The sequence below is a fragment of the Asterias rubens genome, chromosome 10, assembly GCF_902459465.1.
Source record: "Asterias rubens chromosome 10, eAstRub1.3, whole genome shotgun sequence".
Classification (NCBI taxonomy): domain Eukaryota; kingdom Metazoa; phylum Echinodermata; class Asteroidea; order Forcipulatida; family Asteriidae; genus Asterias; species Asterias rubens.
Genome location: NC_047071.1, coordinates 15,669,974 through 15,693,343, shown reverse-complemented (window position 1 = coordinate 15,693,343; position 23,370 = coordinate 15,669,974). Strand labels below are relative to the sequence as shown.

The 23,370-nt window shown below is 38.1% G+C and overlaps 1 protein-coding gene across 1 annotated transcript; it reads left to right on the top strand.

Moving 5' to 3' along the window:
* The first annotated feature begins 3,468 nt into the window (after positions 1 to 3,468).
* LOC117295956 (collagen alpha-1(I) chain-like) lies at positions 3,469 to 23,010 on the top strand. The gene is made up of 12 exons (XM_033778768.1): positions 3,469 to 3,924; positions 10,330 to 10,381; positions 11,340 to 11,468; positions 11,912 to 12,442; positions 12,808 to 13,065; positions 13,646 to 13,723; positions 16,992 to 17,690; positions 18,611 to 18,703; positions 19,393 to 19,434; positions 20,404 to 20,475; positions 20,880 to 21,026; positions 21,591 to 23,010. The coding sequence occupies exons 1-12, from the start codon at positions 3,469 to 3,471 to the stop codon at positions 22,211 to 22,213; spliced, it is 3,180 nt and encodes a 1,059-aa protein (XP_033634659.1). The 3' UTR covers positions 22,214 to 23,010.
* Positions 23,011 to 23,370: the final 360 nt, after the last annotated feature.

Here is a 23,370-nt window from a genome sequence, read left to right as displayed (position 1 = left end):
ATTTCAAAAATCAGTGGCTGCGTGCGAGGATAGTGCATGGAAGTAACAAATAAATAACGGATTTTTATACATTTATGAAATCATTTGTAAAATGTGGGCTATTTAATTTTCCAGGGCGCAAGTAATAAAACAAACAGTTTACTATAGCTCAGTGTGCTCCCTGACAAAAAGCTTAGGCGCATTTACTAAAAGCAGCCATCACAGGACCTTCTGAAAACACTCAAAAATAAAGACCTTGAACGTGTAGCAGTGACACATTGTGAACCGATGAGGATTATTAATGTCATGAAATGTCACTGTGATTGGTAAATAGTTTCATGAAATGTCACTGTGATTGGTAAACAGTGTCGTGATTAAAATGTGACTGTAATTGGTAAATAATGTCAAGAAATGTCACTGCAATTGGTAAAGTGGTCCACGATAGATCTTTTGTAAAGATGTATTGAATTGGAAAAGATTTTCTCCAAAAGTAAAGATTTCTTAAACCACAGCTGTGGTTGCCAACATAGTGCAGAGTTCCTCCGTGCCCTCATATTGCTACTGTGCATTCAGGGGTTTTAGGAGACATGTTAACAAAACTTTGACAATACCTGAAAGGAGAAAGATAACTTTCCTGGAGCCAAAACCTGGCCCACAAATCAGGAACGGCTCTCATGCTGATTTTGTTGAACCAATAGGAAGTTTTTATTTGTCTTGCCTGTCAACTTCTCAATGCCCGGTCCCTCTGAGTGACACATAGGACCCTGCTATTTGTTTGCATCTCTAGCTCCCCTCATGTGAGAATTGTACTGAAGCAATTTTTCGCCACCCATTTTGGTTCCTGTGTACACATACAATGGTATTTGTTTGATCAGTCGCAATGAGCTGATGGGATTAAACAGTTAAATGAATTTAGTGTACTTTTCCTCTTTAGGGGGTACTGTTTAGCTTGAAATGGCCTCAGGGAATTCTTTCTATCTAAATAAAGGTGTTTTTTGTGAATCTTGAGAGGTTAGAAAGTTCATTTGGGGACGTAGATTTTTGATGCAGAGTTCAGAAGCTCATGGTTTGCAGTAGTTGGCCCTTAGGATGGTCAGATTCGACAAATTGCTTGACACTACCTAGGTCCAACCGTCCTTTCTCTATGGTCCAACCTTATTTTAGGACGATTAATTTGTTTGCATCTGCAAAACATTCACATTCAAGAAATTGTTGTCATTAATGAGAAAAATGCAGACAATTACCAGTACCAGTATTTCCCCTGGCAACTTTCAATCTTTATCATTTTCCAAGCCTTGGCTGTGTCTACGGCTACGACTATAGCTCTGTCATAATTTGGAGCAGTGTGCAATAAGCCATTTGCGAGTTAGACTTGAATAATGTCTGGTGCAATGAATTGCTTAATTACAATGCACCGCTTACAATTGAATTCCTCAGACTATCGAGACAGTTGCTACGCCACATGATTAGGGGCAATCATTTGTATAGCAACCTTCAGAATGAGCAAACCCTGGTACTATTGTGACATACACATCCGACTCTTATGTAACTAAGAACTATAAAGTTTTGTTGTAAAATTTGTTTTTTAATTTGTGATCTTGTATCCCAAAACAGTGGTTGATGCACTCAAGGAAATAGAACGGTATTTTTAACAATATTTTGTTGTGTATATGTAGAAAAGTGATAAGAATTCAAGCCAAAAGTTGAAATAAAAAATTAAAAACTGACAATTATACTTTACAGAGGTGTATTTTTTTTACCCCAGGGCCCAGTTTTAAAAAATGCACAAAAGAGAGGTTCAATATATTCAATAGTTACCAACAGCCCCCCCCCCTCCCAGAAAAAGGTCTTTGCACTCACTTGCCCTCCTCGAAGAAAATGTCTAGGCCCAATATCATAAAGCCTGTAAGCATAAAAACTTGCTCAGCAAAGAAAAAGCTTGCTTAGCAGCTGGAGTTCCATGAAGTTTACATTGGTGTGACTAGTGGCCCACTAATTGTTTGCTTTGCAAAGAAATTTGCTTAACAGTTTTTTTCTGCTTATAACAGCTTTCTCAGAATGGAACCTGGTTGCGCCACATTTTAATAATGTACTGTAAACACAAAAAACAAATAGTGAGTATAGGGGGGAAAGGGTGGCAATTTTACAAGGATACAATTTTGTTTAATTGTTGAAAACATGAACGAGACTGGCAGAAGATGGAGCGGTACAAGGAATATTAATGACGATCAGAGCATACTGGTCGAAATGTGAGTCAATCCAACGGTTCTTTTCAGAACCACCCCAACTCATTTAGAGATAGTTATTACATGGTGTTACCGCAAACTCTTCTATATCTTATTTCCACCTTGCAAAGTTTCAAATCCTACTTAATATTAATAGGGTTTACCCAAATGAAAACAACCTGACGATGGTTGAGACATATTTACAAGGGTGCCTTTTTAAGAGGTTGAAACACTACCAAGTTCAAGTTTAAGCCAACTTGTTCCGGTCGTGAGCACTTTCACACCCCAAGTACAGTATGGTCCATTGTGTATACGTTACGCTTAGTCGAACTAAGCCGCCTTTACCACTGCGCACAAAGTGAACCAGCTTTGAGCTCCCACACTACGGGTCAGAAAGTTCTACCTTTAAGGCCATTGTTGGGGGGATAAAAGTGCCTGAAATCAAGGCTTGCCCAGCGTCATGCAAGGACCACATGTTGTGCTCGCGGAAGTTGGGTCTGGGGGATTAAATGGCACTCAAATACACGCAAATAGTTTGCACAAATAAAAAGTTTTCTTCGTAAAAGGCTCGCGTTTCTTCCGAATGGTTTGGTATCTGGATTAACAAGATCACATGCTGTGTATCCAGTTTCTCTCAAATCCAATGTATTGGAGATTTTGATGAAAAGTATTTTTTTTAATATCTTGGTATTCAGCATACTCGTTTGCAAAAATGCCAATCAATCTAAATAAATGTATTTTTACACAGTTTTAAAAATCTACAGTGTTCATAAGTAGCTGTATTTTTTAAAATAGATTTATTAGCTATTCTGTGTGCGGAAACTACACACCAACTTATTACGTTCGCTTTGCATGTCTTGCGTTTGCCACCGTGTTGTGTGGGAAAAATTATCTTGCTGCTATTTTATGCACTGGCTCCAATTTCTGGTTTACGCTGTCACTATACTGTCCATCTTAAAACTACCATTGAACATAATAGGTTCTCTGTGAACAGCTCACATTTTGAGAGCCAATTATCTAAGAGTTTGGGGCCAGAAAGCTATTTCCTGGTGGCAAAACAAAGCAGACAAGTGTACTGCACTTGTTTCTCGCGACATAATTAATTGGGTCATTTTCTCCCATTGGTCTAAAGTTTACGCGAGGTCACGCACTGCTGGCAGTAACACGTGCTCGTGTCGTTGACACATTGCATCGAGGGGTTGGTTTGAGGACAAAACCCGTCCCTACACGTTGATGCATTACAATCAGAGTGCATAAACAGAACATGGCGCGAGAGAAGGATCTTGTTTGCGTCCATAGGCACCACATAAAAATCCTTTATTTCACTTGTGCCATCCTTGCTGTGTTCTCCATCAGTTGCTTCGTGGTCACTTTTATCTTTCTGGCACAGCTCAGAGACGATCTGAGCCAAAAATGTTCCTGTCCGGACGGAGAAATGCTCTTTGCTATCACAGTTTCCCCACCGAGTTCCGAAGACGACGAAGACCCCTCTGGTAGCCCCAGGGCCAGCCGTGCATCAGGGCACAGGAACCGGGCCAACACCACCAGCAACGGAGGAGTACGGGCGGAGTTGGGTTTGACGGCACGAAATGATAATCAGAACGGACCCGATGATTTGCCGGGATTTAGAAGGGTGCGCAAGGACAGCCCCGGGGGAAAAGACTTCAATTTTCAGGGCGGCTCCATCGAGGCCTACGCAAGACTTCCCATCACTATATCGGTGAGTGAAAGGAATTATTCCATTCTCTTTTTATTTAAGTTCGATACAACGTGACAAGAACACATGTTTCAATTTAGCATCAGCAGTCCCATGTTGATGGAGAAGTTTATCCCGTATCAAAGAGTAATTTGTCCTTTTCAAATTATCTCTGGATTCGCTTTTAATGCAGTTGGAAATTAGGTTTTTGAAATAAATTGAAGTTCTTTGCAGTTATTTGTTCAAGATTCAATAAGTGTTGGAAATCTTAGTTCCTAGATCTCTAGCTTCAGGCAGGGCTCTTTGCTTCATCTTGCTGTTGTCGACAGCGTCTCTGCTCAAGAGTCTTGTAACATCCTTTCTAAATTACACAGAACAGGGGACTGGGTCCAATTTCATAAAGCTGCTAAGCAGAAGCAGAAAATACCGCAGCGCTTAGCAATTTCTTGGCTGAGCAAAAAGTGAGTGGGGCACCACTTGCAGAGTGTTTGAAAACTTTGTGGAATTTTGGCTGGTACCCATCAGTTTTGCTAAGCAAGATGTTTCTATTGTTAGCACATCTTTCTTTGTGTGCTTACAGGCCTTTTAAAATCGGGCCCTGGGGTAAATTTCACAAAGGTATAAAAAGTCCTAACTTGGGGCTATGTGGATCCTTGAACTCTTTAATAGTACGGAGTTAGTAAAAAAAAAATTAAGGCTAGTCCTAAGTTAAACTTGAGATAAGACTATGTCTTCACTCTTTGTGAAATCCATCCACCCCCGATCATTTTTACCTTCCAGCCTCGATTTGAGTACATCAACATGAATGGGAGAAAAATAGATGCATGGTGGTTAAAGGCTATATCATAGGTATTGGCTGCTAAAGTCACACATTACTACAGGGTTTGAGGATTTAAAATGTACCATAAGAAGGAAATGTTTAAGATCTGTCAAACCATAATATTTACGAGTCCTGGCTGGTACTTGGATCTTAAATTGGTCTAGTCAGGTAGCATCTGGAAACAATTATAGCAGCTGGGAATCTTTGGGTTTTTTTTACTTCTAAACATAGATTTAAAGAGATGATACAAGCTAAAAGTATTGGACTGTTACAATTATACCTTGAATAATTCTTTAAAGGACTTCTGCTAGTGGCTATATAGCTGGTGTCTTTTGGACTATTGGTAATTTCTTAAAATAATTGTTAGCAGTGACAAAATCTTACTTGGTAACAAACAATTGAGAGCTGTATATAGTATAAAACATTGTGAGAAACAGCTTCCTCTGAAGTCTGTATATTTATCACTCAAAATTAAATGCCTTCAGGCCTAATGCCATTTATTAGGCATCTGAAAGCACACAAAATTTGTGCAACGAGGGTTTTTTTTCTTCTTTCATTATTCTCTTGTAACCTTGATTACCAATTGAGCCCAAATTTTCACAGATTTGTTTATTTTATGCATATGTTGGGGATACACATAGTGGGGATACTGGTCTTTGACAATTACCAAAGGTGTATATAGTGCCTTTAACAGCAACACTGTAGTATGGAAGTGGCAATGTAGCTGCAGCCACAGCCAAATAATTTTTTTTCTGTCACACTGATATTCCTTTCTTTAACAACACTTTGCACTTTTCAGTTTGCCATAATGCAGCTAGGTATAACCAGGTAAAGGGGAGGTGAAGCAGCTCCACCCCCCCGGCAATGCTTCTCAAACTTTTCCCAAATTGTTTATGCTTCACTTATTTGTGAACAAAAGTAGAGGGACCCTACAGTATGTTTTATTAAAGCAGCCCCCTCTTAAGATGTTATTTTTATATTTCTAAGCCAACTCTGGGGGAACAAAAATATACTCCCTTTGCAAGGTCTAAAGTTAGATAAGGCTAACTTAAGACCAGAAGCATTTTACCCAGTGTTTGAAAAATGAAAATCAGGTTTTTTACTTCAGGTGACTTTGACCGGCATTACCCCCTCAAGTCTTCCAAGAGTCTAAAAGGATTTTTTATTATTTTTATTTTTTGAGGAAGTATGTATATCCCAAGAGTGGCAGTATAAATATCAACTATAAACATCGGCAGTTTGTTTCAAAGAAAACCCCTCAAAAAACCACAAGGGGGGAAACAACCCACGGGGCTTTTCCCACCACAGCGCTAAAGTCGACATTGAGGATTGTGTTTTTTTTATGCACAGGATGATTCTGCTTGAGTTAACCTACATTGATGCTTCCCTATTTGCCTGACCGGACTAATATAGAATTTTCATTGATCACATATGCAGGTGTTTTGCCAAACTATGAAAAACTTTCCTCTGATATGCCAAAATGTTGTACGTGCAGAGAGACTGGAGTTTTAAAACTGCATTCCTGTTATGATGTAATTGTGTCCTGTATTAAAACCGCGCCTGTCTTAATATTTTCCGCTTGATTGTGTGGATATAATTTTGGTTACTGTTAATGCATGACTTGATTGATTTCCCATGTAATATCAAAGTGCAAAAGGTGCTTCATAACATCAGGATATCAACAAATCTGACCTTTTTTACCATGAGATATTTCTGGTATAATGAAACCAAGGATGCCTCCATAAAAGTGAACTTAAAGCCATTGGACACTTTCGGTAAACAGTATTGTCCAAAGGCCCACACTTCGTGTATCACAACTTATATGGAAAATACCAAACCTGTGAAAATTTAGGCTCAGTCGGTCATCGCAGTCGGGAGAAAATAATGGAAAAAAACACCCTTGTTTCCGCACGTTTCACCGTGTAATGACATGTGTTCAAACAAAATCTGAAATTCTCGACAACGAGAATTGATAATTGTTTTTATGTTTTCTCAAAAAGTAAAGCATTTCATGGATAAATATTTCAAGAGAAGTCTTTCACCATTACCTTCTGTAAACCCTGTAAGTAATTTGTAAATCTGTGATATTTTTTTTTTTCTTTTTCTGTTCCGAAAGTGTATAATGGCTTTAATCACAGTAGCTCGCAAGCCTGAGGAAACTAGGCATAATGGGTGCTTGCTGGTGAAACAGAAATATCATGTTGTCCCCTTCTCTTCCACAATAAGTATTCTGGGCGTGTGCACTACTAATCCCAGTACACAGCACATTATGGCTTATTGTCCCATCTGAAGGACAAATCAATTATCGTTTCTTTCTCAATTTTTAATTACATCCAAGGAAGAAATGTCTCTTTAAAAGTGACCTCTTCTAGTTGTTGCTGATGGTGCATATACCCCTTTATTGTCTCTTCCATCGTAAATTCAAAATTCTTCTAGAAGGGCAACTGTCCAATTACTGATACTTGATAGGCCTAATGAGTAGTGTTATTTTTGGCATGGCTTCAGGTCATCGCTCTGACATTAAGGTAGTGATAATGGGCCATATTTTTGACCGCGTGAGGGCGCTCTCAATCACTTCCGGGGGTATATTCATTCATACGCAAAACAGTTTTTAAAGATTGGAACACATTATAACCACAGACATCTAATCCATCACAGACAATAAGACTTTTAAAGGAGCCGTTATAATCCACCTCTAAAGCAAATTGAAACTACGGCGCAACAAAAGTGACAGAACGCCTATTAATTTGTGCAGGGCGATTCGCGTGTACCCCCGGAAGTGATCAAAATACTATTTATAGCGCCCTCGCGCGGTCAAAAATAAGGGGCATTGAAAACTTTATTAAAGCTTGATGCCAGTATATTTATGTTACGATCGACAAAGACGCAAGATGGGTTACTGGTAGCTCTATCTATAGATGGAATGCACATGGCGTAAATTTGCGCCATCTTTGATGACAAACAGTGACAAATATTTGTGTACGTGATACGCACGACTCTCGGCCAATGGTAGCCTTTCACGCAAGCATGTTTCATCAGCGATGGGGGCCAAATGGGGTTTGTTGTTAGAATGTGACACGCATTTCAGAAAACGAATTATTTATCCTTGATGCAGATTTTACATCTGTTGATACCAGCACCAATCATCATTGAGAAATGTTTCCTTCTGAAATACTGTGAGAAAATCTACACCAACTCAAATACTAAACAAAAATTATTTATTTTTTTGCAACTTTCAAATACATATAAAGACAAGTGTGGCAAGAATTCATCCATTAACCTCTTCTTTTTTTATTCTTTTTCTTTTTAAACTTGCCTGCAAGGAAATGTTTACAAAATGTTGTTGTGCAAGAAAGGGGAAATTATACCTCACCTTTCAACCTCAGTGCGGGTTGTGTTTGAGTCTTACTCAAAGGCTAAAAAAGGCCCTGTTAGTAGCAAAACGTGAGGCCATTAAACCTCTTTTGCATCTATTTCTTAGGTCAAGTTGGTTGAAAGTGGTCTAAGCATTGTTGGATTGGTTTTTTCATTTTGAAACTATTGGACAGGAATGTACGATTCCTTCAAATAATGGCATTTCCTATCAAAGAATTACAATCAAAAACAAATGTGAGAAAATTCCAGACTGAACCATGTGCTATTTATTACAAGGTTTTTATAAAGTCTGCAATTTATCAATCATGTTTTGATGCTATCTATAGGCACGTATTGTTTGGGTGAGGATGGAGTTTGTACACACACGCCTACACACTCCGGGACCACACAAAAGGAATATTTTGAGCCAAGATTTGTAAACATTGTGTGGTTCTATGTATTTTCATTGACGTTTGCTGTTGATCTTTAGATGACTGATGACATCATCATACAGTTTATCATGTCCCAATCGGTCTGTCAGAACAAAGACATTTTTGTCTTGTCAAAACAGGTATAAATGTATGTAGAACTAGGGACAAGTTTATAATAACTAAGTTCTTTCTTACTTTTTGAGATTGTTTTGTTGAGTGTGTTAGTGGGACTCTGTTATGCAAAGCAGAAAACTAAGCAGATATTATTGAACTAAATCACTTGAGTGGTAATGGTTTAAATTTTTGACAGATAGGATAACTTTATAAGGCAGAGATTCAATCTAGTATAGTACTAGTAAGGTTTGCAGTAACACCAAGATTTGAAACTGTTCATGGTAGAGATACAATTTAGTAAGGTGTGTGGTAACACCGTGTATGTAGGCTACATGAGTAGGATTTGAAAGTTTGCAAGGTGGAGAATACAATAGACTGTGCGGTAACTTATCACTATCACACCTTTAAAAAAAACTGTATTAAAAATAATGTTACACTGGTCTCAACATTAGGCAGAGTCTTTCTCGAAAGCATGTAAGAAAGACTCTACTGGGGTCAGAACGCAAAGCCTTCTTTATTTATGCCACAGGTCATTTCAGTTGGTAGCAGTTTGCAACAACTTTTTCAAAAAGAAGGAACTTCAAAAGTGTTCGGCAATAAACACAATATAAAGTCACTTGAGGCAGATATACACACTACTTAATTGAATGAACTACAATTGGAGCAAGGATAAATTGAGCGAGCAGTAGACAGCTCTCAGCTCTCTGAGCAGACAACTCATGCCCTCCTACAATTCCAAGGGTTACACAACTTCAACCTTGTACCCATTGATAGCCCTATTTACATTCACTCGACATGTTCGGCTCCACAATAAGCACATGTAAATCTGGCGATTTATTCTGAACTCCACAAAGGCTTTAACTAGACTAAAGTGAAGAAATGTCAACACCGTATGGACAATTCAATGAATGAAATGGAAGGCAACCTTTTCTACAAATGAACTGTGAATTCTTGACCCGTTGTCTGTTTTGACCTCGCCAAACAGAGTCTAAGCAATTTATGAAGAGTTGTTGTTATCATTAGTGGAATATTTATTGACCTGAAAAATTTCTACACTCCTGAAAGTTATGTTCCTATTTTGTGATTGAAGGGAAGTGGTGTTCACTTTTTTCCAATTGATTGTGCATCTGTCATTGCATGTTTTTTTTTAGAACAGGGTAAAAACAGCATTATGAGCAAACGTGACCAAGGAACATGAACAGTACACATTGGAGGAGTGGCAGTTAAATTTCTGTATTTTTAAACTGACCAGCCTGTAGAAGTTTGAGATCGATCGGCCATTTGGGTCATGAGAGAATAGTAATAAAAAAAGATTACAAATTTTGCATTGCATCAATGCCAAAATAAAAATGAATAAAACGCTCACTGAGCGATAAACTCCAAATGTGAAGTTAGATTATATTTTTCTCATCAAATATACAATTGCAGACAGAAATATTTTTAGGGATGTTTTCAACTATCATCATCATTAGACCGTGTTAATTTTATGTAAATCTGTGATCTTCACGATTTTTGTTTCATACCAATTCTGTAACGTTCCTTTAAATAATGTGGGGGGGGGGGGTCCTCACTGATGTGTGTATTTGTCAACTCATTGCTTTCTGAATACTGCAGGTGAAACCACAACCTGCACATTGTAGAACAGATGTCTTAAAAGCCCACGAGATGAAAATGTTCTTTTGATTTTACTAACTTTTTGTATTCCCACAGCTCGACTCTGTGATAGCATTTTGTAACAACACATCAAGCAAATGTCCTGCAGGTAAACACTTTAAATTATCTTGGTATCTGGGATGGATTTTTCAAAAAGCACTAAGATTTCATCTTAAGATTGTATTGCGACATCATACTTTGCTTCTTACCATATTATTTGAAGGGAATTCTTTCTCCAATTAGCATCATGCTATCAGCAGATGCAGTGCTTCTCACAAAGTAAGTTTTTACGGTTGCTTATTGTTGGAGAAGTTACCAATCTATAACCCTTTCTTTGAAATCTCTCCTCCTCGCACGTACACTAAATACACAGCAAGTGACATTTACATTCATGACACCAAAAATAAATTTACTACCTTTTGTCATTTGCTGTGACATTTCCCCTGTGAAAAAAAACCCCAAATGTCTTCATATTGACAGGATATTTGTTGTTAGAAGATGATATATTAAGGTTTGAGTTACAAGTGTATAGTTTCAAAACGTTGAAAATGTAGGCCACTGATCTACATTCAAGAGGGTGTGGAATCTTCTTATTTGAAGAAGAAACAAATTTGGTGATGTTTTGGAGTGGGAGTCTGAACTGTGCCTGTTTTCATCAACCTATCTCAAACTGCCTGACTAACCAACGTCTCTGGCAATATTTCACCATTGTTTGAAATATCAGGGATGCTTTGGATTGGCTGCTGTTACTCACCTTAGTTTTATTTAAAAAACAACAGGATCCAATTTCATAAAGCTGTTAAGCAGAAAATACTGCTGAGCATATTTCTTTGCTAAGATTAATATGAGTGTATGTAAACTTAATGGAATATTGACAGGTAGCCAGTTTCTGTTAAGCAAGATGTGTCTGTGCTTGGCAAGTTTTTATGAAATTTAACCCAGTGACTTGGTTGGAACTCAGACCAACATCATGGAGGTAAGAGGGGCCTAAATTAAAGAGCAACAACTTAATGAAGTATTAAAAAAATTACTTTAGATTTTTAATCTTGTGGTTTCAAACCTCACAGGTCCACCTGGTCCACAAGGGGCCACTGGAAGACCCGGTAAAATCGGACCCTCGGGTCCAAATGGGAAACGTGGTCCTGAGGGAACGGCGAGGAATGATGACGGAAAAAACTGCACGTGTGTGGATAAGGGTGAGTGAAATAGAAATGGGACTTATGACTGCAACTTACCAGGGCCTGATTTATTCTACGCTAAGCTGGAAAATAAATGGTGAACCAGACACTTGGAAAAATCACTTGGCCCTTTTGGCTGGTAATCTCTACCTTATAAGCCTTATTCTAACCAACTATTTGTTGTTGTTTTTTTTTCTTCTTTTTTTTCTTGCATTTTTTGCACTGAATAACACTTCACATGTTGAGTCACTTTTTGTATAGTTTAAGGTACTTACAAATACAACTATAAAACTGCTGGACTGATGGTAGCAAAGTGGTACAGTTGTGTTTCTTTTCTTAACCCGTTCAAGGTGTATGGTGTGAATGAATATGGAAAGGAGATCTCAACAGCTGAAACAGACAAACTTGCTCTTGATAATATTTTCGTTTTTTTTTTTTATTTTTATTATTTGTTTACTCAGATTTGGAGAACCAGATAGAAATGCTTCTGGTCAGTACAGCTAAGCTATCTGCCCAGAGTGGTCCTCCAGGCCTGCCAGGCCTGCCAGGCCCCAAAGGTCAGTCTGGTGACCCTGGCCTTCAAGGGGAATCTGGTGAACCAGGTCAGGATGGTGAACCGGGAGCTAAGGGTCAGAGTGGTGATCCAGGACCAGAGGGTCCACCGGGAGAAAAGGGTGACACAGGAGACGTCGGTCCAGAGGGTCAGCAGGGAGAGACTGGACCAGTGGGTCAAAAGGGTGACGATGGTGATATGGGTCCTCAAGGAATCCAGGGATCGTTTGGCCCGAAAGGTCAGAAGGGTGACCTTGGTGAGACTGGACCTGAAGGCCAGCATGGTCGGCATGGCAAGGCCGGGACAAAGGGAGATAAAGGTCAGAGAGGTGAAGTAGGCTCATGGAGTCCATCAAGGGTCAGAGGTGACATGGGAAATGTAGGAGGTTTCGATGAAGTTGGATCGGGTCAGCAGAATGGTTGCCTCTGTGTCAAACAAGGTAAATCTTCTAAATTCCGTATTTTCTTGATTATGCTCGGGTAACTTGTCTAATAAAATCTTTTTTTTTATCATTCCATTTATTTTGTTGTTATCTTTCACTAAAGGCATGTATGCTTTGTTTTCGAAAGGACACGGGCACAAGGCACTTGGTGAAGGGCACCATGAGCACAATTGTAAATTTTTACTGCAGCATTTCAAGGGCACAAAGGCATTGACGAAGAGGCATGGAGGCACTCGGAACGCCTTTGTTGTCTTAGTGAAGTATCAGGCCTGACAGTTATTCATTAATTAGTCTCATGTGGAGGGAGTAACATCCTGGGATATACAAACAATCAACAATGTTGTGTTTACTATGATTTGTAGGCGATATTCAGACAGAAGAAGATTTGCGCCAAGCAAACGGTGCTGCTTCTGAGAGGCAGGTGGTCTTTATTGGACAACCTGGACCCCCAGGTCCAGTAGGTCCCAAGGGTCAAGATGGGGAGATAGGGCCGAAGGGTGATGATGGCCTCCAAGGGCCTCCAGGAGTAAATGGCACTGGGATGAAAGGTCAGAAGGGTGAGAGGGGTCGCAGGGGTGACTTGGGCCCACAGGGACCACCGGGTGCTGATGGCGAACTGGGTGAGTAAGAGCTTAACTTAACTTAACTTAAATGCATTTGTAAAGCGCTTTAACACTGTTTCAAAGCGCTGTACAGTCAAGAAAAACATTAAAATGCAGGATTAACAAACATGAGCAAAACAAAATAGCATTATGGTTTTTTAAAAATACACAACAGTTAAAAAAGTAGCAAAAATTTAGTAAAAACAATGCATTACAAACAATCATATTACACGGAATAAAATACAAAAAGATAAGTGTTAGGCGGACCCAGAGTAAATCAACCCTATTTCTGATAATAATTGTCTTTAAGGTCCATGATTTGTCAGGCAGTGAACCCTGGTCTACCAGCCAGATGATACCCATGCCTACATCTTTAAGGACTGTGAAGGTTGCAACCTTATTTCAGCTCCAGGAGTAGGTATCAACGAGCCCCTGGTGGCAGTTCGATTCGGGTGGGCAGCACTAATCAATTAAGTGTAGCCCTCACGCTGAATTAGCCATCTCAGTGGTCTTGTGGTGTAGGCAAATAATTTTAAAAACCCATAGAGTGAACACCTTTAATGTGTGTATCTTTGATCTATGATCATTAATCTTGAAGGTGTTGAAGGAGACAGTGAGCTACCCGTCCTCGTCCGACTTCCGGGATTAAAAGGTGACATGGGGCCGTCTTGTAATGGTAAGTGTTAAACAAAGTTGTATAATTCCTAATCAACGGGGGCCAAGTTTCATGATGAAGCTGTTAAGAAGAAAATGCTGTTCAGCAAATTCATTGGCTAAGTAATAAATTACCGCGGGTACAAGTCGCAGCAATGGTAACTGTATGGTATTTTGGCTAAACAAAAGTTTGTTGTGCTAAGCAGAAGTTTTGTGCTTACAAGCTTTAGGAAATTGGGCCCTGATCTCGTGGTTTTTTTCTTTCATTGTTTTCTTGCATTTTGGATGACCAATTGTGTTTATAAATGTTCACAGTTTTTTTAAGCCTATTTCATGCATAGGTTGGGATACAGTGAGGATAATGGTCTTTGTCAATTACCAAAAGTATACCCTGGCTTTAAATAGCCTGAAAAGTCTGAAAAGCCTTTTTCAAATCCACATGTACATGTAGGTCAGCTCTTGTACTCAATACAATTTTCCCACTTTTTCCATAGGCCAACATATCATACCTGATTTCAAGACAATTTATAAAAAATAATTAATGTTTTTTTAAACACTTTTAGCCAATGATGTACCACAGTTTGAAGTAACTTTCACCTTCTTAGATATACCCAAATAGCATTTAGTGATAGCCAGAGGGGTGTCACTGTGTCTTTTGGATACCCTGTTCTATCTGTGTTTTTTGTACATGTAAATGTATTGAAAGTGAACAATGTGGACACCCAGTTTTGAAATTTCTAGCAATTTTTGACACCCTTACCGAATCCTGGCTTAAACCTTGCCAAGAATAGAATCAAATGTAGAAAGTCTACATCACTTTCAAAACTACTCAATCTTTATTTAAGTAGCACTATACCCCGAGGCACATTCAACATTAAATGTCTACGATGATTTGGAGCGAGCAAACATTTCCTTTGAAAACTCTCCATGAATCTTAGACTATTATTTGCACTTGGACTAAGCTCAATTGTGAAAGGGGTTTAAGAGATTTTGCAAAGAGAATTTATTTTGATACGGCACAAGGAAGCTCAGAAGTAGGGACTTATGCAATTGAGGTTTAAGAAGCAACGCTTAAAGGAACATGTTGCCTTGGATCGGACGAGTTGGTCTATAAAAAGCGCTTGTAACCGTTTGATATAAAATGTATATGGTTAGAAAGATGTTAAAGTAGAATACGATGATCTACACAAACATGCCTTGAAATTGCGTGGTTTTCCTTTTACCTTGTCGACTAACACGGTCATCCACTTATGGGAGTCAAATTTTTGACTCTCATAGATGGCCAACCATGTTATTTTGCAAAGTAAAAGGAAAACCATGCAATTTCGTGGCAAATTTGTGTGGATCATTATATTCTACTTTTGAATTATCTATCTAACCTTATGAATTTTTATGGTTTCAAATGCTTTTCAACGACCAACTCGTCCAATCCAAGGCAACATGTTCCTTTAAGTTGAAAAGCATGATTGTGTAAAGGCAATTGTGTACAAGCAATCTTTTTTTAAGGGAGTTTGCAATGTATTTCACAGAAGTCAATTCAGCCATTTAGGGTTTTAATTTGTGTTTGAAAAACATATAGATGTATTTATATTTTGTTTTACCCATTGTATTCCTGCCATTGGGGCATGCAATCATATACTGCAAATTAATTTAATATTCACTATTTTATTTTGTGTTTATATAAAGTCATAGAATTTCCCTGTTAAAACAGACTTTATTATCTATTACTTTCTTTAGAAAAAAAGTGGGGCATGCAATCATATACTGCAAATTAATTTAATATTATTCACTATTTTATTTTGTGTTTATATAAAGTCATAGAATTTCCCTGTTAAAACAGACTTTATAATCTATTACTTTCTTTAGAAAAAAGTGTTAATTTACTTTTTCAAGTGATAAACCACAAAGAAAACTAAGTGGGTACATTTTAAACTAGTTTTGGATCCTTACACATTTTACTCAAGTCAAAGTTTCTAAATATTTTTTTCTGGCAACTTGTTATTTTCAAACCAATAAAGTAATTTCACTTTGATTGTTAGCAATAAAATGATTACACACTTGAAATAATTTCCCCCTTCAAAACAGATTGACAGCATTGATTTCATTGACACTTTCCATAAAAACAGTGCTAAAACAGTGCTAAAATTTTTACAGCCAACATTTTCCCGACAGCGAACTAAGTTTTACAGCAAAAAAAAAACACTTGAGTCTGGATATTCCATTTGGTACATTCCACAGACAACTCACTGGATAAAGTCTTTTTGCAGACATAGTATGTTTTGTATTTGATTAGAGTAATGTGTGCATTTACTTGACAGAGCACTCCAAGGGTAAGAGATAGGGTGACGCATGTGTAGGTAATGCCTTGATCTTGAACTTCTGTAATGGTAGGGCAGGGACTTTGTAAATATTACGGACTTAGTGGAACACATCATTCTGTAATCTACTCTGTGGTAGTAACCTATATTCCAGCAGGCAGGAGGTCCTACTTCTACCAGAACAATCAACACAGCAACATTTAAAATTTTAAGGTGTATCGTGGTTTTTTTAAATACAACTTTGATTGGCTATAATTTTCTCACTTTACTGGACAACTTCATCTTTTGCTCTTCTTTTTGACAGAAATTGATACGTTTATTGTTATAATAGATGTTAAATTTGCATCGGGGATAAAGAATATTAATTTTGGTTTTTACCCATACACCGATGTGTATTAGCACTGTATACTCAGTACTTCCCGAGTCCTGTGAAAAAATATCACAGGCATGTTACTCAGGTGGGATTCGAACCCACGACCCTTGCAATTCTAGAGCAGTGTCTGTTTATTGTTTGTACTGGTGTACTGGTGTATGTCTTTTTAACAATGACTACATTCCATGAATTATTAATTTCCATTTTCTTGTCTTTTTGCCTTTTGCCCATTGAGCTAAATCTGACAACTTTTAATCAAATCAGCTACCATTACCATTACATAATTTATGTAATAACAATTTAGTGAATGCAAATAAAGCTTGTCAAGCAGTGCCTAATTATGATTAAGTTTAAAAAAAAATAAGTTTATTAACTAAGACATACAACCAAATTGTCCAAGACCAAACAAACAAATGAAGAAGGAACACACTCCAGGCAAACTGGTTTAAATACTATTATAGTCAAAATGTCTGTCTAGAGAAGTATTCTTAACTTACCATCCTCTTTTGTGTGTTCTTTTTTAAAAGAGGCAGGCACCAAACTAACTACCTTTCTCAAGAAATGTCAACAAATTATTTAGTTTATTTACTTGTTTTCAGCAAGTGAAATGCTGAAGGAAATCCTGCAGTTGGATAACAAGACGCTACAGTCTCTCCATGGACCTCCTGGGCCTCGAGGGTACCAAGGGATAAGGGGACCTGAGGGCAAGCCGGGCATAGATGGTGCCCCAGGGGCACCTGGTGAAAAGGGTGACCCTGGGGAGCATGGAAGTGATGGATCACCTGGTCCAGTTGGGCCTACTGGTCCCAGGGGAACCCCAGGTTCCAAGGGTCTAGCGGGATCTTTAGGGTATCCAGGGGAGAACGGGAGCAATGGTACAGTTGGACCGCCAGGTCTGCCTGGGAATCCAGGGTCACCAGGTCCATCGGGCATTGATGGGTTACCAGGGGGACTGGGGGACAGGGGTGAGGATGGGCTACCCGGAAAACAGGGTAAAAGGGGTGAGAAGGGTGAAAGGGGTATGGACGGGTTACCAGGTCCAGTTGGTCCACCTGGCTCGAATGGTACCACTATAAATGGGAGTCCAGCAGGGGCCCCAGGGCCACCAGGCATTGATGGGGTACCGGGTGGGAAGGGAGAGCAGGGTGATAAGGGTCTGGATGGGGTACAAGGGGTGAAAGGAGAAAAGGGTGAGAGGGGTGGGGATGGGTTAGCCGGTGAACGGGGACTTCAAGGAGAGCCTGGAGTGGATGGGAACCAGGGACCTACTGGAGCAAAGGGTGACAAAGGAGATATGGGTGAGTTTAAAGCACGTTTCTTTCAGATAATGGTACAGAATTTTATCACTGAATATAGAAGAGATAGTATTCTCAGGATGATTAAAAAAAAATTGAGTTGTATCCTGTTACAGATTTTGGCTCGGAAAATTGATAATGAAACAGAAATATACGGGTTTGTTTTAGAATTGCAGATTCTTTGTGAACTAAAAAACATTGGATAATGTCAATTGGGTACATTATCTTTTCTTTGACCTTTTGCTAAAGTAAAGGTCAAATCTTGTGACTGTTTTTGGCCTCTGGCCCACTATGGGCATTTTGGGGCAGGCCACTTGCTAGCGACTGCTGTGGTCTTCAAATGGCATAGGCAAAAAGTGGAGAAAAAAAAAATCAAAAATGTTGGAAACTTTGTTTTTGACGTGCCCTTCTCTTCCTGGATTTGTGGTAATTTTGAGGGTAAAAAAAAAGGTAAATACATTCATCTGTTTTAAAGGTAAGACAGCAAAAACTATTGTCTTTATTTTCTTATGTTCTTTTAAACATTCTATCAAATGGCTTAGGCAAGAAGTGGGGGAATCAAAATTATTGAAACTTTGTTTTTGACATGCCCTTTTTTCCCTTAAATTTGTGATAATTTTTAGGGTAAAAAAAGGTAAATACATTTATCTGTTTGAAAGGTAAGACAGCAAACTATTTTCTTGATTTGTTGATGTTCTTTCAAACATTCTATCTTCTGCCTTCTAATAATATGATTTTTGTAGAAAATGTATCCACACTATCTTGGCAGTTTTGTACTGAATTTTTCTCATTCTATTTTTGATCTTCAGCAACTCAGAAAATCTTCTACCTCATAGTGAAAAGAAGTTCCAAAGGAAGAGGACAATTTTCTTTTTAAGGAAGAATCGGCAAGCAAAATGATTTTGTTTTTCTTTTCTCTTTAGGTAAAATGGGCCCCGTTGGCCCACCAGGAAGGGACGGGTCCAGGGGTCATTCAGGAACCAAGGGGGAGAAGGGTCACCAAGGAATCGCTTCGGGTAAGTGGAAAGTTTGAAGAATGTAAACATCTTATGTACTGCAGCTGCTTCAGTTTTGTGTATCAGAAACTGAAAGTGTTTGAACATTGTCTGATGTTAAACTGGATTATTGGACGAGTTAATGAACTTTTAATGTGTTGTGTTTATCTTGTGAACAACATATCAAAAGGAAACAACATAACTGTAGAAACTTGAGAATGACTCCGCATTATAAGGTCCAAACGTCAGGCCATTAACAACTTATTGGTTGGTGATTAGTCTGAAACAGTAATCTTGTTTTCTCACAAGTAAAAAAGTCAAAAGAAGTTGGATCTGAATCTCTTGATAGTATGATTTCAAAAATAGAGATGAGTTATACTTCTAAAATAAAGCAAATTAAAATATAATTGATTAATTTGATTGTGTTCTACAAAGGAAAACATATCTAGTTTCTCAAATTTAATTTGGAGCTGTGCTGAGTTACTAAGTTGGTTGATTTTAAAACAAAATTCAGGATTTCTCTTATAGAAATCTTTAAAAAAAATTGTTTTGTTTCCCTTTTTTTGTGTAAATTATTGTTGTTCGGCATGTGGCTGTTAAAGACAATTTTGTAGATACATTGGTTCCGTTTACATTTGTAAAAAGGACCAAAACAATTGTTTGATCTTGTTAGAAAACTCAAGTGATTTGTTTGTCTTCTGTTTCTCAAGGCATGATTCAACTTGGAAATGATGGAGAGCTTGAAAAACAAGGTTAGAATTGAAAACGTATTTTAAAAAGAGAGTATTTCAAGTTAGGATACCATAAAATTTTATTGAAACCCATTTAAATATTTTCTTCAGGTTACGGAAAACTACAATTGTGTTCACATTAAAGTCTTTCTAACCAATGATTCATACAGTTTTCTTTAACATTGTAATTCAAAATTGATTTTGACTATTTTTGACTCATTTGCTTTTTTAGCTAACCTTCTTAAATTTGGCTTATCCTGACGCGTAATTTTTGTAATCATGTAACTCTCTTTGATTACAATATATTTTGTTTAATCTAGTTTATATCCAGCTTACTAACCATAAAAAACCACAAGAGTTATGACTTTAAAGGCTTTAAAAATGTACTGGTATACACATAATGAATGTTTATGAGTGCAATGGTGCAAATATGTTCATGAGTTGAAAGATGGAATGTTCTATTCAACGAGGCGGAGCCGAGTTGAATGGAACATTCCAGCTTTCAACGAATGAACATATTCGCACCATTGCACGAATGAAAAACATTCATTATTTGTTTTATATAACATCCAAGTAGATCTTTGTCATTTTGATTGAAAGATACAACTTTCAAAACAAACAAAGCGTAGGCCTCCAATTTTTAATTGTAGAAGACGAATGCTAGTAATTTTACTAATATGCCTTGCTGCGTTACCGAAGACAACGCGCACGCAGTGATGTTTTTACTCAGCTTTTTCGTTCCATCCGAAAAGTACCATTGCACGCTGGCAGCGTGCAATGGTACTTTTCGGATGGAATGAAAAAGCACGGTGAGTGACTCAGCGTGCAATGGTACTTTTATTTGCTATCACGTGACGGACAATCCTCCAATCAAATGGCAAGGATCTGCTTGGGTGTTATATAATAAGGACTAATAAAACCATGAAGATTTATAAAAAAAACTAAACATTAATGTTTTATTATTTTACAAATTTTTGTTTGCTTTTACAGTAAAGGTGACCGCTCCACCTCCCGTTCACACACCCAAATTACCACCTCCTCTCAGAAAAACACCAATGTCTGGTAAGCTATGTATAACTAATCCATATGTCAGATTTGTATAGATTTGACCTAAAATGTGAGATTTAGATTTTATAAAGTATAGCAATTTTTAAAGATTTGAGAAAGTTACAAGCTTTCACTTAAAGGTATTGCACAAAACAGTCCACCCTTGAATGTTTATAGTCAAGTAAAAGAGTCGCAACCACTGGTTCTTTTCAAAACCAACACTACTCAAAAGAGATTTACTAGGCTAATGGTGCTGCATGCCGCGAACCTCGCATAATTATACTCCCAGCATGCAAAGTTTTAAACCCTACTTATAGTAAAATAATACTGTAATTTTTGTCGCTCTAACCGAAATGTTGTGACTAGAAAGAGTGCTACAATATTAATTCTCAGATTTTAAAAATATATTTTGTTGATAGAGTGTTCACTCATGAGCATAGGAGATCCTGTTGACCATCACTATGGCAACACATTCTGGGGATCATGGATGCAGGATACAGCTCCAGACCCACCGCACCCTGACATGATATGGGTCACTAAACACATAGTTGGAGATGTGGTTTACGGTAAGCATTGTCACAGGATACCATTCTGTTTCTTTACATCTCATGGTATATTTCCCCTTTTTTCATTTTCTTATTTTAGTTTTGGGAAAGTTCCACACTAATTACATCAACTTTGTTCAAAACATCCGGCTGTCAGACAAACATTTCGTGCTATCACTGCATCATCAAAGTGCCAAACAGCACTAGTAGTGACATCACCCCCCAAAAATAGCAAATATTTTTGTTAAGGGAATAATTGTGTACGTCTTCCACATTCATCAGCTCTTTTCTGGGGTTTTTTTTCTGGTGGCTTCTGTTCCCTGGGAGGAGGCTCATGGCTGAGGCACTCAATCTTAAAGGGTTTGGGTACTTTTTGTAACACAAAACATATTGTCCACAGATTTATATTAAACTTGCACGGTTTGAAGATAACTTGCTGAGGTGCTGTAGTTTTTAAGTGAAACAATTCCACAGGAATAATTTTCGTCCCAGGAGACAAAACTTATTTTAGCGTGTACAATGTAGTTAATAGTTCTTAAAGCTAAATTAATTTCAAATCCATATATCTCTTTTGTTTTTACACAGAGTACAGTAACATGGGTTCCATGAAGTCAAATAGATACTCAAGGTACTATCGGCTTTCCTACTTTTGGGCTGGCACCGGCCACGTCGTCTACAACCACGCCCTATACTTCCACACTGGCGGCTCAGCGGAACTCGTACGCTTTGATTTCACCACCGAGACCATCACAGCGCGTAACTCCATCCCAGCCGCCGTTTACCAGCCGCAGAACGGGGTCGGGTACCTGTACGACTCGGACTACACCTATCTGGACCTCGCCATCGACGACAATGGATTGTGGGTAATATACAAGACAGTTGAGCATAATGAGAATCTTGTCGTGTCCAGACTCAATCTTGAGAATCTTTCGGTTTTTGAAACGATCGTTTCCGAGCATCCTCAAAGCTCGGCAGGGGACGCCTTCATTATATGCGGGATACTCTACACCACGAAAAGCTCCAAGAACCGGCACTCCACTGTGGACTTTGCAGTGAATTTATTCACAGGGGAAGTTTTGCTTGATACGGATATTCCCTACGAGAACTCACAGTCACAATCCACTATGATGTCATTCAATCCACGGAAACAGTTGATTTATGCTTGGGATAAGGGGAAAATGATCACTTATAGTATCAGTGTTAACTGAACAGGAGATTCACATTCAGGAAAATGATATTCAGCTTAAATTTTCTTGATTTAGAACAAACCTTATCGGGAGATGGGGGCTCCAATAAGAGAATAATTATATCCCAATTAGGGTAGTTTTGATAGTAGACAAAGATCTATATTCGAAACAGTTCCAAAATCCCAAAGTCGTCTCTTGTGAAAACAATTATTACATCCCACCGGATCGTGCCAAAAATGTATTTTTAACTGCTTTTTAAGTGTATAGTCTGTGATGTAGTGTAGGAAAATGAAAAAGCAAAATATCTAACAAATTTAAAAAAAGGCGAAAGAAATCTTTTGCTCAGCTTCCTAAAAAACTAAACTGTGTTAGGCGCAAAAATTGTGAATGGCCTCATTTTGCTAATAAAGGTTTGGACTATGAGAAAGATTGTAACTGCGATACATGTTATCTGAAAAGCTACCTTTGCTTTAATGACAAAGTCAAAGTTTATCAACGGAATGTGGCACTTTTCTCAAATTTCACTCAACTTTTGAGATATTTGCATCCTCGGGTATTGGGCTCCACCAAATAGATCAAATTACGGTCCTATAAGAATTAAACAATGCAATAATGTTTACCCTCTTTTTATTGGAGCAGGTCTCAACGGTTTTAAAAGATGTAACCCCACTTAGCTTTTTCTCACCCCAAAATTGTACTTTTAAAAATAAAGACATGTTACAGAGTTGTATTAAAAATACTCATCAGAATTAAATTTTAAGTTATGATCAATACCTATTAAAAGCAGTGGACACTATTGGTTGTTACTCAAAATAATTATTAGCATAAAACCTCACTTGGTAAAGATAAACGGGGAGAGGTTGATAGTGTAAAACATTGTGAGAAACGGCTCCCTCTGAAATGACGTAGTTTTTGAGAAAGAAGTAATTTTCCACGAATTTGATTTTGAGACCTCAGATTTAGAATTTGAGGTCTCGAAATCAAGCATCTGAAAGCACACAACTTCGTTTGACAAGGGTGTTTTTTCTTTCATAGTTATCTCGCAATTCCGACGACCAATCGAGCTCAAATTTTCACAGGTTTGTTATTTTATGCATATGTTGAGATACAGCAAGTGAGAAGACTGGTCTTTGACAATTACCAACAGTGTCTAGTGTCTTTAAACTATTGTACAGACG

Bases quoted from the DNA above. Each gene is read 5' to 3' on its own strand.
- LOC117295956 (XM_033778768.1), top strand. From the start codon at position 3,469: ATGGCGCGAGAGAAGGATCTTGTTTGCGTCCATAGGCACCACATAAAA. The intron at 3,925-10,329 runs GTGAGTGAAAGG...GTATTCCCACAG, and splicing joins GACTTCCCATCACTATATCG to CTCGACTCTGTGATAGCATT. The intron at 20,476-20,879 runs GTAAGCTATGTA...TTTTGTTGATAG, and splicing joins CAGAAAAACACCAATGTCTG to AGTGTTCACTCATGAGCATA.